Here is an 18,602-nt window from a genome sequence, read left to right on the forward strand (position 1 = left end):
TTCTAAGACACATTCAACAATAAACGTGGATTTTTTAAAGAAATTTTTTCTAAGACACATTCAACAATAGACAGGGATTTTTTAAAGAAATTTTCTCTAAGACCCATTCAACAATAAACGTGGATTTTTTAAAGACATTTTCTCTAAGACACATTCAACAATAAACGTGGATTTTTTAAAGAAATTTTGTCTAAGACACATTCAACAATAAACGTGGATTTTTTAAAGAATTTTTTTCTAAGACACATTCAACAATAAACGTGGATTTTTTAAAGAAATTTTCTCTAAGACACATTCAACAATAAACGTGGATTTTTTAAAGAAATTTTCTCTAAGGCACACTCAACAATAAACGTGGATTTTTAAACAAATTTTGTCTAAGAAACATTCAAAAATAAACGTGGATTTTTTAAAGAAATGTTCTCTAAGACACATTCAACAATAAACGTGGATTTTTAAACAAATTTTGTCTAAGAAACATTCAAAAATAAACGTGGATTTTTTAAAGCAATTTTCTCTAAGACACATTCAAAAATAAACGTGGATTTTTTAAAGAAATTTTCTCTAAGACACATTCAACAATAAACGTGGATTTTTAAACAAATTTTGTCTAAGACACATTCAACAATAAACGTGGATTTTTTAAAGAAATTTTCTCTAAGACACATTCAACAATAAACGTGGATTTTTTAAAGAAATTTTCTCTAAGACACATTCAACAATAAACCTGGATTTTTTAAAGAATTTTTTTCTAAGACACATTCGACAATAAACGTGGATTTTTTAAAGAAATTTTCTCTAAGACACATTCAACAATAAACGTGGATTTTTTTAAGAAGTTTTCTCTAAGACACATTCAACAATAAACGTGGATTTTTTAAAGAATTTTTTTCTAAGACACATTCGACAATAAACGTGGATTTTTTAAAGAAAATTTCTCTAAGACACATTCAACAATAAACGTGGATTTTTTTAAGAAGTTTTCTCTAAGACACATTCAACAATAAACGTGGATTTTTTAAAGAAATTTTTTCTAAGACACACTCAACAATAAACGTGGATTTTTTAAAGAATTTTTTTCTAAGACACATTCAACAATAAACGTGGATTTTTTAAAGAATTTTTTTCTAAGACACATTCAACAATAAACGTGGATTTTTTAAAGAATTTTTTTCTAAGACACATTCAACAATAAACGTGAATTTTTTTAAAGAATTTTTTTCTAAGACACTTTCAACAATAAACGTGGATGTTTTTAAACAAATTTTGTCTAAGACACATTGAACAATAAACGTGGATTTTTAAACAAATATTGTCTAAGACACATTCAACAATAAACGTGGATTTTTAAACAAATTTTGTCTAAGACACATTCAACAATAAACGTGGATTTTTAAACAAATTTTGTCAAAGACACATTCAACAATAAACGTGGATTTTTAAACAAATTTTGTCAAAGACACATTCAACAATAAACGTGGATTTTTAAACAAATTTTGTCTAAGACACATTCAACAATAAACGTGGATTTTTAAACAAATTTTGTCTAAGACACATTCAACAATAAACGTGGATTTTTAAACAAATTTTGTCTAAGACACATTCAACAATAAACGTGGATTTTTTAAAGAAATTTTCTCTAAGACACATTCAACAATAAACGTGGATTTTTAAACAAATTTTGTCTAAGACACATTCAACAATAAACGTGGATTTTTAAACAAATTTTTTCTAAGACACATTCAACAATAAACATATTTTTTTAAACAAATTTTGTCTAAGGCACATTCAACAATAAACGTGGATTTTTAAACAAATTTTTTCTAAGACACATTCAACAATAACCGTGGATGTTTTTAAAGAGTTTTCTCTAAGACACATTCAACAACAAACGTAGATTTTTTAAAGAATTTTTTTCTAAGACCATTCAACAATAAACGTGGATTTTTTAAAGAATTTTTTTCTAAGACACATTCAACAATAAACGTGGATCTTTTAAAGAATTTTTTAAGACACATTCAACAATAAACGTGGATTTTTTAAAGAAATTTTCTCTAAGACACATTCAACAATAAACGTGGATTTTTTAAAGAAATTTTTTCTAAGACACATTCAACAATAAACCTGGATTTTTTAAAGAAATTTTTTCTAAGACACATTCAACAATAAACGTGGATTTTTTAAAGAAATTTTTTCTAAGACACATTCAACAATAAACGTGGATTTTTTAAAGAATTTTTTTCTAAGACACATTCAACAATAAACGTGGATTTTTTAAAGAAATTTTTTCTAAGACACATTCAACAATAAACGTGGATTTTTTAAAGAAATTTTTTCTAAGACACATTCAACAATAAACGTGGATTTTTTAAAGAAATTTTTTCTAAGACACATTCAACAATAAACGTGGATTTTTTAAAGAATTTTTTTCTAAGACAACTTCAACAATAAACGTGGATTTTTTAAAAAAATTTATTCTTAGACACATTCAACAATAAACGTGGTTTTTTTAAAAAAATTTATTCTTAGACACATTAAACAATAAACTTGGATTTTTAAAGAAATTTTCCCTAAGAAACATTCAACAATAAACGTGGATTTTTTAAAGAAATTTTCTCTAAGACACATTCAACAATAAACGTGGATTTTTCAAGAAATTTTCCCTAAGAAACATTCAACAATAAACGTGGATTTTTTAAAGAAATTTTCTCTAAGACACATTCAACAATAAACGTGGATTTTTTAAAGAATTTTTCTCAAGCACCCATTGCCCAATAAACGAGGATTTTTTAAAGAATTTTTTTCAAGCACCCATTGCACAATAAACGTGGATTTTTTAAAGATTTTTTTTCAAGCACCCATTGCCCAATAAACGTGGATTTTTTAAAGAATTTTTTTCAAGCACCCATTGCCCAATAAACGTGGATTTTTTAAAGAATTTTTTTCAAGCACCCATTGCCCAATAAACGTGGATTTTTTTAAAGAAATTTTTTCTAAGACACATTCAACAATAAACGTGGATTTTTTAAAGAAATTTTTTCAAGCACCCATTGCCCAATAAACGTGGATTTTTTAAAGAATTTTTTTCAAGCACCCATTGCCCAATAAACGTGGATTTTTTAAAGAATTTTTTTCAAGCACCCATTGCCCAATAAACGTGGATTTTTTAAAGAAATTTTTTCTAAGACACATTCAACAATAAACGTGGATTTTTTAAAGAATTTTTTTCAAGCACCCATTGCCCAATAAACGTGGATTTTTTAAAGAAATTTTTTCTAAGACACATTCAACAATAAACGTGGATTTTTTAAAGAAATTTTTTCAAGCACCCATTGCCCAATAAACGTGGATTTTTTAAAGAATTTTTTTCAAGCACCCATTGCCCAATAAACGTGGATTTTTTAAAGAATTTTTTTCAAGCACCCATTGCCCAATAAACGTGGATTTTTTAAAGAAATTTTTTCTAAGACACATTCAACAATAAACGTGGATTTTTTAAAGAATTTTTTTCAAGCACCCATTGCCCAATAAACGTGGATTTTTTAAAGAATTTTTTTCAAGCACCCATTGCCCAATAAACGTGGATTTTTTAAAGAATTTTTTTCAAGCACCCATTGCCCAATAAACGTGGATTTTTTAAAGAATTTTTTTCAAGCACCCATTGCCCAATAAACGTGGATTTTTTAAAGAATTTTTTTCAAGCACCCATTGCCCAATAAACGTGGATTTTTTAAAGAATTTTTTTCTAAGACAACTTCAACAATAAACGTGGATTTTTTAAAAAAATTTATTCTTAGACACATTCAACAATAAACGTGGATTTTTTAAAGAATTTTTTTCTAAGACAACTTCAACAATAAACGTGGATTTTTTAAAAAAATTTATTCTTAGACACATTCAACAATAAACGTGGATTTTTTAAAAAAATTTATTCTTAGACACATTCAACAATAAACGTGGTTTTTTTAAAAAAATTTATTCTTAGACACATTCAACAATAAACTTGGATTTTTAAAGAAATTTTCCCTAAGAAACATTCAACAATAAACGTGGATTTTTTAAAGAAATTTTCTCTAGGACACATTCAACAATAAACGTGGATTTTTCAAGAAATTTTCCCTAAGAAACATTCAACAATAAACGTGGATTTTTTAAAGAAATTTTCTCTAAGACACATTCAACAATAAACGTGGATTTTTTAAAGAATTTTTCTCAAGCACCCATTGCCCAATAAACGAGGATTTTTTAAAGAATTTTTTTCAAGCACCCATTGCACAATAAACGTGGATTTTTTAAAGAATTTTTTTCAAGCACCCATTGCCCAATAAACGTGGATTTTTTAAAGAATTTTTTTCAAGCACCCATTGCCCAATAAACGTGGATTTTTTAAAGAATTTTTTTCAAGCACCCATTGCCCAATAAACGTGGATTTTTTAAAGAAATTTTTTCTAAGACACATTCAACAATAAACGTGGATTTTTTAAAGAAATTTTTTCAAGCACCCATTGCCCAATAAACGTGGATTTTTTAAAGAATTTTTTTCAAGCACCCATTGCCCAATAAACGTGGATTTTTTAAAGAAATTTTTTCTAAGACACATTCAACAATAAACGTGGATTTTTTAAAGAATTTTTTTCAAGCACCCATTGCCCAATAAACGTGGATTTTTTAAAGAATTTTTTTCAAGCACCCATTGCCCAATAAACGTGGATTTTTTAAAGAAATTTTTTCTAAGACACATTCAACAATAAACGTGGATTTTTTAAAGAAATTTTTTCAAGCACCCATTGCCCAATAAACGTGGATTTTTTAAAGAATTTTTTTCAAGCACCCATTGCCCAATAAACGTGGATTTTTTAAAGAATTTTTTTCAAGCACCCATTGCCCAATAAACGTGGATTTTTTAAAGAATTTTTTTCAAGCACCCATTGCCCAATAAACGTGGATTTTTTAAAGAAATTTTTTCTAAGACACATTCAACAATAAACGTGGATTTTTTAAAGAATTTTTTTCAAGCACCCATTGCCCAATAAACGTGGATTTTTTAAAGAATTTTTTTCAAGCACCCATTGCCCAATAAACGTGGATTTTTTAAAGAATTTTTTTCAAGCACCCATTGCCCAATAAACGTGGATTTTTTAAAGAATTTTTTTCAAGCACCCATTGCCCAATAAACGTGGATTTTTTAAAGAATTTTTTTCTAAGACAACTTCAACAATAAACGTGGATTTTTTAAAAAAATTTATTCTTAGACACATTAAACAATAAACTTGGATTTTTAAAGAAATTTTCCCTAAGAAACATTCAACAATAAACGTGGATTTTTTAAAGAAATTTTCTCTAAGACACATTCAACAATAAACGTGGATTTTTCAAGAAATTTTCCCTAAGAAACATTCAACAATAAACGTGGATTTTTTAAAGAAATTTTCTCTAAGACACATTCAACAATAAACGTGGATTTTTAAAGAAATTTTCCCTAAGAAACATTCAACAATAAACTTGGATTTTTTAAAGAAATTTTCTCTAAGACACATTCAACAATAAACGTGGATTTTTTAAAGAATTTTTCTCAAGCACCCATTGCCCAATAAACGAGGATTTTTTAAAGAATTTTTTTCAAGCACCCATTGCACAATAAACGTGGATTTTTTAAAGAATTTTTTTCAAGCACTCATTGCCCAATAAACGTGGATTTTTTAAAGAATTTTTTTCAAGCACCCATTGCCCAATAAACGTGGATTTTTTAAAGAAATTTTTTCTAAGACACATTCAACAATAAACGTGGATTTTTTAAAGAAATTTTTTCTAAGACACATTCAACAATAAACGTGGATTTTTTAAAGAAATTTTCTCTAAGACACATTCAACAATAAACGTGGATTTTTTAAAGAATTTTTCTCAAGCACCCATTGCCCAATAAACGAGGATTTTTTAAAGAATTTTTTTCAAGCACCCATTGCACAATAAACGTGGATTTTTTAAAGAATTTTTTTCAAGCACCCATTGCCCAATAAACGTGGATTTTTTAAAGAATTTTTTTCAAGCACCCATTGCCCAATAAACGTGGATTTTTTAAAGAATTTTTTTCAAGCACCCATTGCCCAATAAACGTGAATTTTTTTAAGAATTTTTTTCAAGCACCCATTGCCCAATAAACGTGGATTTTTTAAAGAATTTTTTTCAAGCACCCATTGCCCAATAAACGTGAATTTTTTAAAGAATTTTTTTCAAGCACCCATTGCCCAATAAACGTGGATTTTTTAAAGAATTTTTTTCAAGCACCCATTGCCCAATAAACGTGGATTTTTTAAAGAAATTTTTTCTAAGACACATTCAACAATAAACGTGGATTTTTAAACAAATTTTGTCTAAGACACATTCAACAATAAACGTGGATTTTTAAACAAATTTTGTCTAAGACAGATTCAACAATAAACGTGGATTTTTAAACAAATTTTGTCTAAGACACATTCAACAATAAACGTGGATTTTTAAACAAATTTTGTCTAAGACACATTCAACAATAAACGTGGATTTTTAAACAAATTTTGTCTAAGACACATTCAACAATAAACTTGGATTTTTAAACAAATTTTGTCTAAACATTCAACAATAAACGTGGATTTTTAAACAAATTTTGTCTAAGACACATTCAACAATAAACGTGGATGTTTTTAAACAAATTTTGTCTAAGACACATTCAACAATAAACGTGGATTTTTAAACAAATTTTGTATAAGACACATTCAACAATAAACGTGGATTTTTAAACAAATTTTGTCTAAGACACATTCAACAATAAACGTGGATTTTTAAACAAATTTTGTCTAAACATTCAACAATAAACGTGGATTTTTAAACAAATTTTGTCTGAACATTCAACAATAAACGTGGATTTTTAAACAAATTTTGTCTAAGACACATTCAACAATAAACGTGGATTTTTAAACAAATTTTGTATAAGACACATTCAACAATAAACGTGGATTTTTAAACAAATTTTGTCTAAACATTCAACAATAAACGTGGATTTTTAAACAAATTTTGTCTAAGACACATTCAACAATAAACGTGGATTTTTAAACAAATTTTGTCTAAGACACATTCAACAATAAACGTGGATTTTTAAACAAATTTTGTCTAAGACACATTCAACAATAAACGTGGATTTTTAAACAAATTTTGTCTAAGGCACATTCAACAATAAACGTGGATGTTTTTAAAGAATTATTTTCTAAGACCATTGAGCAATAATGGGAGCTTGAAAAAAATTCTTTAAAAAATCCACGTTTATTGGGCAATGGGTGCTTGAAAAAATTCTTTCAAAAATCCACATTTATTGGGCAATTGGTGCTTGAAAATTTTCTATAAAAAATCCACGTTTATTGGGAAACGGGTGCTTGAAAAAAAATCTTTAAAAAATCCACGTTTATTGGGCAATGGGTGCTTGAAAAAATTCTTTCAAAAATCCACATTTATTGGGCAATTGGTGCTTGAAAATTTTCTATAAAAAATCCACGTTTATTGGGAAACGGGTGCTTGAAAAAAAATCTTTAAAAAATCCACGTTTATTGGGCAATGGGTGCTTGAAAAAATTCTTTCAAAAATCCACATTTATTGGGCAATTGGTGCTTGAAAATTTTCTATAAAAAATCCACGTTTATTGGGAAACGGGTGCTTGAAAAAAATTCTTTCAAAAATCCACATTGTTGTTGTTGTTGTAACAGTGTTTTTATTATGTTTATATGTTCGTTCCTCTGTTCAATCTGGCTCTGGGTCAATCTCCAGTTCCAGAAAAATGGCCGCTTCGATGGGATGTAGCCACAGATCCACTGGAGTTAGATGGGTAGGTTTGGAGGGGCAGTTAAAAATGTGTTGTGTGTCGTGCGGGCCCATGCCGCATACTGGACATATGTATTGCACGGCGCGATCGATTTCCGCCCGATACGAATTTAGGCGACTGCAATATCCCGAGCGTAGTTGAGCCAAAACTACTCTGGTTTATCGTGGCAGCTGACGCTCCTCAGCTGCGATAGATGGAGGATGTACTCCGAGTACTTTATTCACACTATAATTGCTTAAGGCCTTGGCAACTGCGTCCGTGTGAATGCTATTCAAACCTGCTTGATATGCTTGTTGATCAAGGGGTTCTCTCCTGTATCGTTGGACCTCTCCCTCTAGAGCATGGATATCCTTCTTGATCTCCCTAAATGGGTCGGGCCTACCCACAAGATGGTTATTGGAATGGCTCACACGATAACATCCAAGCAGGTACTGCAACGAAAGCATCTCATTGTGTTGCTTTACAGGAAGAATTTTTACCTCCTCATGTAGATGGTCCACTGAAGATTTGAGGAAGCACACTGTCTTTGTTCTCAGGGCGGCATTCTGGCAAGTTTGAATCTTTTTCCAGTTCGTGTCACACAATCTCGGGGACCAGACTGGAGCCGCATAGCTTACCACAGACCAACCTATCGCGTTATACGTGGCCAACAAGGTTTTTTTATCTGCACCCCAAGTGCTGCCGGCCAGGGACTTGAGGACCTTGTTCCTACTTTTCAACTTGTCGCAGATAGCTGTGGCGTGTGCGCACGACGTGAATGTAGTGTCGAATGTGACCCCTAAAATTTTAGGGCAGTTTGTGGTCGGAATTCTGCTACCATCGATCACGACATTCAACTCACGTCCAAACTGCGCTGTTCATGTGGTGAACAGAGTGGCTGCAGATTTTGTGGCGGAAATCTGCATATTCCTCGAAAGGAAAAAGGTGGTAAGATCGGTTAAATAGTTGTTCAGTCTCTCACAGATGTCATCACCCGACGCCAGGATCGTACAATCATCCGCATACGTCACGATCTCAATGCCGTCTGGAGGGGGTGGAATACAGGACAGGTAGAGGTTAAACAGTTCCGGAGATATCACCCCACCTTGGGGAACTCCCTGTTTCACTCTACGGGGTTTGGACTTCTTATTCCTGAATTCCACGTACGACTGGCGTCCACACATATAGTTGACTACCCAACGTTTCAAGCTTGGCCGGAGGGTTGTCTGCTCAATGTCCTCAAACAGCGTGGAGTGCCTGACTGTATCAAAGGCTTTTGATAAGTCAAGCGCCACCATCACTGTTCTATCGCACGGCCGTCTCTGGTTGAGTCCTTTACAGCTATATGTGGTAATGGCGTGCAGCGCTGTTGTCGTGCTGTGCTGCTTACGGAATCCATGCTGATGATCGTCAACTTGAGAGCTATTTCTGATACTGGGGAGGAACAAGGCCTCAAGTGTCTTTGCTACGGGCGACAAAAGCGAAATCGGTCTGTACGATTCACTTTTGCTGGCATCCTTACCGGGCTTCCGTAGTGGGACCACCCTGCCCATTTTCCAGACTTCGGGAACAATGAGGGTGGATAGCGACAAGTTGAAGACTTTGGTGAGATACTCGACTCCCGGCTCATCCGGCTGCTTCAACATTACCATGGAGATTCCAACAGGGCCCAACGCTTTGGATGATTTAGCGTTCCTGATGGCATTGGCAACATCACCCATTGTAAATTGTGGTGGTTCATCCTCGGCAGGAAGAGATCTGATGCGACGTAATACTCTTCTCTTCGCCCTGTCACTCTCGGGATGCTCAACAAACTGTCGATTGAAATTACTTGCGCACCTCTTCGGTTCAGTCAACGTAACGTCGCCAAACGTGACTGAGGTCCTATCTTCCCTTCTTCCAGGGTTCGAGAGTGACTTAACCGTTGCCCACAATTCACCTATACCGCTCCAATGTTGCAGCTCTTCAGATGATTTAACCATTTGTTCCGCTTATGCTCACCGACCAGCCTGTTAACTTCCAGTGTCAGCTCCCTGACTCTGGGGTCATTGGGGTTGATACGACGAAGCTCATCACGCTCATTTGCTAATCCCATCGCCTATGCTGGGAAATTTGGTCTTACTTCGGGTATTCGACCAGCAGTGATATGGCGAGCAGCTGCAGCAGTGATGATGTCCCGGAACGTCCTTTCCGCTACCCGAACATCAGAAGGATTGGGCAATTCTCTGAAGCGGTGATTGGTGAACTCTCTGAAACTCGGCCAATCAGCTTTTTTATGATTGACGAACGTGCGGCGTTCAGAGGTGATGAAGTCGGGTGGTCTGCTAATGGAGACAATTATGGGGAGATGGTCTGATCCAAGGGAAATGACGGGTTGCCAGGTAACGTCATTTGTCAGACCAGGTGACACGATGGTTATGTCAGGCGAACTGTGACACTCTCCTCTAATTCTGGTAGGGGCGTCCTCATTGACCGTGCAAAACGTAGAGCTATCAATCTGCTCAGCCAGCGCTGTACCTCTCTGGTCGTTTCCGAGGGCCGAATGCCACATCTCATGATGCGCATTAAAATCCCCCAGGACCAGACGATTATGACCTTGCAAGAGCGGGCTAATGTCAGGCCTATAATCATGGATACAGCTATTTCTCGGCGGGATGTATACATTCAGCAACTCTATCTCGGCAGCTCCACATCTGACTGCTACCCCCATACATTCCATGTACGGGTCATTAGAGACAGGCTCAAGCGAGATAGGTCTGTATTGGACAGACTGGTGCAATAGGAAAGCCAATCCCCCACCTCCACTTCTGGTGCGATCTTTCCTCAGAACATTGTAACCATCGCAATGCTCTAAGCTGTGGTTGTTGTTCAGCTTGGTTTCCTGCACCGCCGCGACCTTGATGTTCTTCCGACTCATAACATCTACTATCTCCTCGATCTTACCTCGGAGTCCATTGCAATTCAATTGCAAAAAGGCTGCATTTTCGGGGATTGGGACAACAACGGCTGGTGTTAAAGGCTGCGTGTGCGGTTGTTGCCGAGGGGACTGCGGGGAGTTTCGTAATCAGATGACGAGGGAGTCTCGTAATCCGACGACGACTCACTGGGGACTGTGTTCACGCAGCATGCAGCAACATAGTCCCTGTCGTAGTCCCTCACGTGGACGAGTCCAGAGCAACCCCTTAGATGCACCCACTCCTGACATCTATTGCATCTCACCGAAGGTTGGATGTGGGTGAAGATGCGGATGTGACAAACTGAGCACAGATATATTGGTCCTGGGTTTTCCTCCGTCCCGGCTCGGACCAATAGAATTCGGGGCAGGCATTCCGGGATATGCTGCTCCCAATACAGAAAAACGAAACAAATACGAACATCTACACACTGAGGTGACAGCCGCTGGCCGGAACATTGGTTTTGTGTTGTTCCGGGTCAATCCGGTACGAAAGAACCCGCTGCCGTGGGATTATCATATCGGTCCACTCCTTCAGGTACCTCCCCCACAAAAGTTCAAAAATGTTCGGAAAAATTGTTCGTACGTTAACTCTTGAAGGGAGTGGCCGAATTGGTCTATACTTTACACATCCTAATATATCTACCAGATATAGATCAGGTTCAAATATGGACTATATTTGTCCACTCCATCCGGTACCTCCCACACAAAATTTCGGATAAGTTCACTTTAAGACCTGATATAGAATCACTTTGATTTTTGTTGAAGCAACTTGCATTCGCTGCCTCAATTACGACGGTAAAAGTTTTTTAGGGGCAAGTCCATACTTCTTGAGCAAACAGCCCGAAGAGTGTTAAAACCCCCTATTGCACCATATGTTGTGGCTGGAGATCCACTTCCATAACGGTCAATGCCGATCCATTCCTTTCAATATCTCCTCCGCAAAACTTTTGATCTTTAATCCTAATCAACATTTTGTCGGTTCAAACGCCCAACATTTTTAAAACGCCCTAAATACATACGTATTTTGGGAAAAAATTCCTTCAGATACACAGGCTGAGGGTATATCTCTTTCGGCAAAGCCGACTGATACTTTTTTACTTGTTTAATCTAAATGTATTTGCCAATTTGTCCTTGAAAAAACGTCTTTAAAAATCCACGATTATTGACAAATGCGTCCTTGAAAAAATGGTTTTAAAAATCCACGTTTATTGGGCAATGGGTGCTTGAAAAAACTTCTTTAAAAAATCCACGTTTATTGGGCAATGGGTGCTTGAAAAAACTTCTTTAAAAAATCTACGTTTATTGGGCAATGTGTGCTTAAAAAAAAAAAACTTTAAAAAATCCAAGTTTATTGGGCAATGGGTGCTTGAAAAAACTTCTTTAAAAAATCCACGTTTATTGGGCAATGGGTGCTTGAAAAAAATTCTTTAAAAAATCCACGTTTATTGGGCAATGGGTGCTTGAAAAAACTTCTTTAAAAAATCCACGTTTATTGGGCAATGGGTGCTTGAAAAAAATTCTTTAAAAAATCCACGTTTATTGGGCAATGGGTGCTTGAAAAAACTTCTTTAAAAAATCTACGTTTATTGGGCAATGTGTGCTTAAAAAAAAAACTTTAAAAAATCCAAGTTTATTGGGCAATGGGTGCTTGAAAAAACTTCTTTAAAAAATCCACGTTTATTGGGCAATGGGTGCTTGAAAAAAATTCTTTAAAAAATCCACGTTTATTGGGCAATGGGTGCTTGAAAAAACTTCTTTAAAAAATCCACGTTTATTGGGCAATGGGTGCTTGAAAAAAATTCTTTAAAAAATCCACGTTTATTGGGCAATGGGTGCTTGAAAAAACTTCTTTAAAAAATCCACGTTTATTGGGCAATGGGTGCTTGAAAAAAATTCCTTAAAAAATCCACGTTTATTGGGCAATGGGTGCTTGAAAAAAATTCTTTAAAAAATCCACGTTTATTGGGCAATGGGTGCTTGAAAAAAATTCCTTAAAAAATCCACGTTTATTGGGCAATGGGTGCTTGAAAAAAATTCTTTAAAAAATCCACGTTTATTGGGCAATGGGTGCTTGAAAAAAATTCCTTAAAAAATCCACGTTTATTGGGCAATGGGTGCTTGAAAAAAATTCTTTAAAAAATCCACGTTTATTGGGCAATGGGTGCTTGAAAAAAATTCTTTAAAAAATCCACGTTTATTGGGCAATGGGTGCTTGAGAAAAATTCTTTTAAAAATCCACGTTTATTGTGCAATGGGTGCTTGAAAAAAAATTCTTTAAAAAATCCACGTTTATTGGGCAATGGGTGCTTGAAAAAAATTCTTTAAAAAATCCACGTTTATTGGGCAATGTGTGCTTAAAAAAAAAAACTTTAAAAAATCCAAGTTTATTGGGCAATGGGTGCTTGAAAAAACTTCTTTAAAAAATCCACGTTTATTGGGCAATGGGTGCTTGAAAAAAATTCTTTAAAAAATCCACGTTTATTGGGCAATGGGTGCTTGAAAAAACTTCTTTAAAAAATCCACGTTTATTGGGCAATGGGTGCTTGAAAAAACTTCTTTAAAAAATCCACGTTTATTGGGCAATGGGTGCTTGAAAAAACTTCTTTAAAAAATCTACGTTTATTGGGCAATGTGTGCTTAAAAAAAAAAACTTTAAAAAATCCAAGTTTTCTTTAAAAAATCCACGTTTATTGGGCAATGGGTGCTTGAAAAAACTTCTTTAAAAAATCCACGTTTATTGGGCAATGGGTGCTTGAAAAAAATTCTTTAAAAAATCCACGTTTATTGGGCAATGGGTGCTTGAAAAAACTTCTTTAAAAAATCTACGTTTATTGGGCAATGTGTGCTTAAAAAAAAAAACTTTAAAAAATCCAAGTTTATTGGGCAATGAGTGCTTGAAAAAACTTCTTTAAAAAATCCACGTTTATTGGGCAATGGGTGCTTGAAAAAAATTCTTTAAAAAATCCACGTTTATTGGGCAATGGGTGCTTGAAAAAACTTCTTTAAAAAATCCACGTTTATTGGGCAATGGGTGCTTGAAAAAAATTCCTTAAAAAATCCACGTTTATTGGGCAATGGGTGCTTGAAAAAAATTCTTTAAAAAATCCACGTTTATTGGGCAATGGGTGCTTGAAAAAAATTCCTTAAAAAATCCACGTTTATTGGGCAATGGGTGCTTGAAAAAAATTCTTTAAAAAATCCACGTTTATTGGGCAATGGGTGCTTGAAAAAAATTCTTTAAAAAATCCACGTTTATTGGGCAATGGGTGCTTGAGAAAAATTCTTTTAAAAATCCACGTTTATTGTGCAATGGGTGCTTGAAAAAAAATTCTTTAAAAAATCCACGTTTATTGGGCAATGGGTGCTTGAAAAAAATTCTTTAAAAAATCCACGTTTATTGGGCAATGAGTGCTTAAAAAAAATTCTTTAAAAAATCCACGTTTATTTGGCAATGGGTGCTTGAGAAAAATTCTATAAAAAATCCACGTTTATTGTGCAATGGGTGCTTGAAAAAAATTCTTTAAAAAATCCACGTTTATTGTGCAATGGATGCTTGAAAAAAGTTTCTTTAAAAAACCACGCCTAATGGTCGCTAGGTGGTTGAAAAAAAAAATTGTCTAAAAAATCCACGGTGAATTGTCAATGGTCTTCTTCAGGAAGACCATGTGGTCTTCTGTAGCTGCACCTTCGAAATTCGTCATACACCGCTTAAATGTTTTAGGAGACGACTTAGTAGCCAAAGTTACTTAAATATTTTATAAGAATAAAGAAGAATAAGTAAGACACAAAATATTTTGGTATGTTATTTTTTGCTTTCTTTTGTTATGTGTTTCAGGTCTTACCTTCCATTGTTATGTTATTAAATAAGTGATGCTATGGAAGGTTTAAGGATAACAAGAAAAAATATAATGGAAACCTGGTGGGAAACAAGGAGTGTATTTGAGGGTTATTATCACCTTAAAGTCAACACCTTTTTTTTTGAGGGATTTTCTTGTGCTTTTATTCTTAATAGCCGTATAAAGGAATGGCTTACCTTTCGTGTGATAATATTTTATTTGGGATACGTAAAATTTGATGGTCTTTTTCCGGCTTGCAAAGGATTCAGTTTTGAATTTTGCAGGATTATTATTTTTAAAACCAAAGTCATGCTGGCTGGCAATGTAAAATAAATTATTTCATAATTGACTTCGAAGCGAAATGAAACACGTTTAAAATTGTCCTTTTCCATCAACACCTATCTTCCCTTGCAAACCCTCGAATCTAAACAAATTTACCCGTCCACCATATTTTATCATTTTTTATCTTTCTTGCTGTTTTATTTTTTTCCACTTTCCACTTCCACCGACATCGGTGTCATAACGATTATATTAATGTCCTTTACAATATTGTGATTTTTTCTTTTTTCTCATTTTCTTTTTCAGGTACGTGCCAAAAGAGTTGCTAATTTTTGTAACCTTTCCCGCCCCCCAATCTACACGCTAATGAGTTTTTCGTAAGTACTCATAGTTGTAGTTGTTATTGTCTGATGCCTGTAGGGTTATTATTGCCAAAAATGATAAAACGGCGAAAATGTCATCGTCAACATAATCGTCGTAGTCGTCGCCATTGTCCTCATCATTGTCACGAAAACGTAGGCAATTATCAGTGACAAGTTAATGTCATTGTTTAAATTAAAGGACTTGTAAGGAATTTAACACAGATTGCAGCCAAAAGGATGTGATGAATGGAAATTAAAAAAGAAAAACAAAATAACATATTGAAATGTCAACTCAATAAAAAAGGGGAAAAATTTGAAAGTTATAAAGTTTTTTGGTAATTAAAGCTTTCTCAAAGAAAGAGTGCTTCCTAAGACTCTTTCTCACAGAAAGTTGCTTCTTAAGACCCTTTCTCACAGAAAGGATGCTTCTTAAGACCCTTTCTCACAGAAAGGGTGCTTCTTAAGACCCTTTCTCACAGAAAGGGTGCTTCTTAAGACCCTTTCTCATAGAAAGGGTGCTTCTTAAGACCCTTTCTCAAAGAAAGGGTGCTTCTTAAGACCCTTTCTCAAAGAAAGGGTGCTTCTTAAGACCCTTTCTCAAAGAAAGGGTGCTTCTTAAGACCCTTTCTCAAAGAAAGGGTGCTTCTTAAGACCCTTTCTCAAAGAAAGGGTGCTTCTTAAGACCCTTTCTCAAAGAAAGGGTGCTTCTTAAGACCCTTTCTCAAAGAAAGGGTGCTTCTTAAGACCCTTTCTCAAAGAAAGGGTGCTTCTTAAGACCCTTTCTCAAAGAAAGGGTGCTTCTTAAGACCCTTTCTCAAAGAAAGGGTGCTTCTTAAGACCCTTTCTCAAAGAAAGGGTGCTTCTTAAGACCCTTTCTCAAAGAAAGGGTGCTTCTTAAGACCCTTTCTCAAAGAAAGGGTGCTTCTTAAGACCCTTTCTCAAAGAAAGGGTGCTTCTTAAGACCCTTTCTTAAAGAAGGGGTGCTTCTTAAGACCCTTTCTTAAAGAAAGGGTGCTTCCTAAGACCCTTTCTCAAAGAAAGGGTGCTTCTTAAGACCCTTTCTCAAAGAAAGAGTGTTTCTGAAGACCCTTTCTCAAGGAAAGGGTGCTTCTTAAGAGTGTTTCTGAAGACCCTTTCTCAAGGAAAGGGTGCTTCTTAAGAGTGTTTCTGAAGACCCTTTCTCAAAGAAAGGGTGCTTCTTAAGACCCTTTCTCAAAGAAAAGATGCTTCTTAAGACCCTTTCTCAAAGAAAGGGTGCTTCTTAAGACCCTTTCTCAAAGAAAGGATCCTTCTTAAGACCCTTTCTCAAAGAAAGGGTGCTTCTTAAGACCCTTTCTCAAAGAAAGGGTGCTTCTTAAGACCCTTTCTCACAAAAAGGGTGCTTCTTAAGACCCTTTCTCAAAGAAAGGATGCTTCTTAAGACCCTTTCTCACAAAAAGGATGCTTCTTAAGACCCTTTCTCACAAAAAGGGTGCTTCTTAAGACCCTTTCTCAAAGAAAGGGTGCTTCTTAAGACCCTTTCTCAAAGAAAGCGTGCTTCTTAAGACCCTTTCTTAAAGAAAGGATGCTTCTTAAGACCCTTTCTCAAAGAAAGGGTGCTTCTTAAGACCCTTTCTCAAAGCAAGGGTGCTTCTTAAGACCCTTTCTCATAGAAAGGGTGCCTCTTAAGACCCTTTCTCAAAGAAAGGGTGCTTCTTAAGACCCTTTCTCAAAGAAAGGGTGCTTCTTAAGACCCTTTCTCAAAGAAAGGGTGCTTCTTAAGACCCTTTCTCAAAGAAAGGGTGCTTCTTAAGACCCAATCTCAAAGAAAGGGTGCTTCTTAAGACCCTATCTCAAAGAAAGGGTGCTTCTTAAGACCCTTTCTCAAAGAAAGGGTGCTTCTTAAGACCCTTTCTTAAAGAAAGGGTGCTTCTTAAGACCCTTTCTTAAAGAAAGGGTGCTTCTTAAGACTCTTTCTTAAAGAAAGGGTGCTTCTTAAGACCCTTTCTCAAAGAAAGGGTGCTTTTGAAGATCCTTTGTCAAAGAAAGGGTGCTTTTGAAGACCCTTTGTCAAAGAAAGGGTGCTTTTGAAGACCCTTTGTCAAAGAAAGGGTGCTTTTGAAGACCCTTTGTCAAAGAAAGGGTGCTTTTGAAGACCCTTTGTCAAAGAAAGGGTGCTTTTGAAGACCCTTTGTCAAAGAAAGGGTGCTTTTGAAGACCCTTTGTCAAAGAAAGGGTGCTTTTGAAGACCCTTTGTCAAAGAAAGGGTGCTTTTGAAGACCCTTTGTCAAAGAAAGGGTGCTTTTGAAGACCCTTTGTCAAAGAAAGGGTGCTTTTGAAGACCCTTTGTCAAAGAAAGGGTGCTTTTGAAGACCCTTTGTCAAATAATGGATGCTTTTGAAGACCCTTTCTCAATGAAAGGGTGCTTTTGAAGACCCTTTCTCAATGAAAGGGTGCTTTTGAAGACCCTTTCTCAATGAAAGGGTGCTTTTGAAGACCCTTTGTCAAATAATGGATGCTTTTGAAGACCCTTTCTCAATGAAAGGGTGCTTTTGAAGACCCTTTCTCAATGAAAGGGTGCTTTTGAAGACCCTTTCTCAATGAAAGGGTGCTTTTGAAGACCCTTTCTCAATGAAAGGGTGCTTTTGAAGACCCTTTGTCAAATAATGGATGCTTTTGAAGACCCTTTCTCAATGAAAGGGTGCTTTTGAAGACCCTTTCTCAATGAAAGGGTGCTTTTGAAGACCCTTTCTCAATGAAAGGGTGCTTTTGAAGACCCTTTGTCAAATAATGGATGCTTTTGAAGACCCTTTCTCAATGAAAGGGTGCTTTTGAAGACCCTTTCTCAATGAAAGGGTGCTTTTGAAGACCCTTTGTCAAAGAAAGGGTGCTTTTGAAGACCCTTTCTCAATGAAATGGTGCTTTTGAAGACCCTTTGTCAAAGAAAGGGTCTTTTGAAGACCCTTTCTCAATGAAAGGGTGCTTTTGAAGACCCTTTGTCAAAGAATGGATGCTTTTGAAGACCCTTTCTCAATGAAAGGGTGCTTTTGAAGACCCTTTGTCAAAGAAAGGATCTTTTGAAGACCCTTTCTCAATGAAAGGGTGCTTTTGAAGACCCTTTGTCAAAGAATGGATGCTTTTGAAGACCCTTTCTCAATGAAATTGTGCTTTTGAAGACCCTTTGTCAAAGAAAGGGTGCTTTTGAAGACCCTTTGTCAAAGAAAGGGTGCTTTTGAAGACCCTTTGTCAAAGAAAGGGTGCTTTTGAAGACCCTTTGTCAAAGAAAGGGTGCTTTTGAAGACCCTTTGTCAAAGAAAGGGTGCTTTTGAAGACCCTTTGTCAAAGAAAGGGTGCTTTTGAAGACC

At 35.2% G+C, this 18,602-nt stretch overlaps 2 protein-coding genes across 6 annotated transcripts in view; both read left to right on the forward strand.

Annotated features, from left to right (window-relative positions):
- Positions 1-15,561, forward strand: part of LOC141403691 (uncharacterized) — a 95,624-nt gene extending 80,063 nt beyond the window's left edge. Inside the window, exon 3 of the mRNA XM_073986484.1 lies at positions 15,203-15,561. Coding sequence (XP_073842585.1) covers positions 15,203-15,277 — 75 coding nt within the window. The 3' untranslated portion in view covers positions 15,278-15,561. The remainder of the gene's footprint in view (positions 1-15,202) is intronic.
- ome (dipeptidyl peptidase 4 omega) overlaps positions 1-18,602 on the forward strand; it is a 561,457-nt gene that overhangs the window by 391,461 nt on the left and 151,394 nt on the right. The window lies entirely within an intron of this gene.

This window comes from Musca autumnalis, unplaced genomic scaffold, assembly GCF_047663935.1.
Source record: "Musca autumnalis isolate F117 unplaced genomic scaffold, ASM4766393v1 scaffold_4, whole genome shotgun sequence".
NCBI classification, from domain to species: domain Eukaryota; kingdom Metazoa; phylum Arthropoda; class Insecta; order Diptera; family Muscidae; genus Musca; species Musca autumnalis.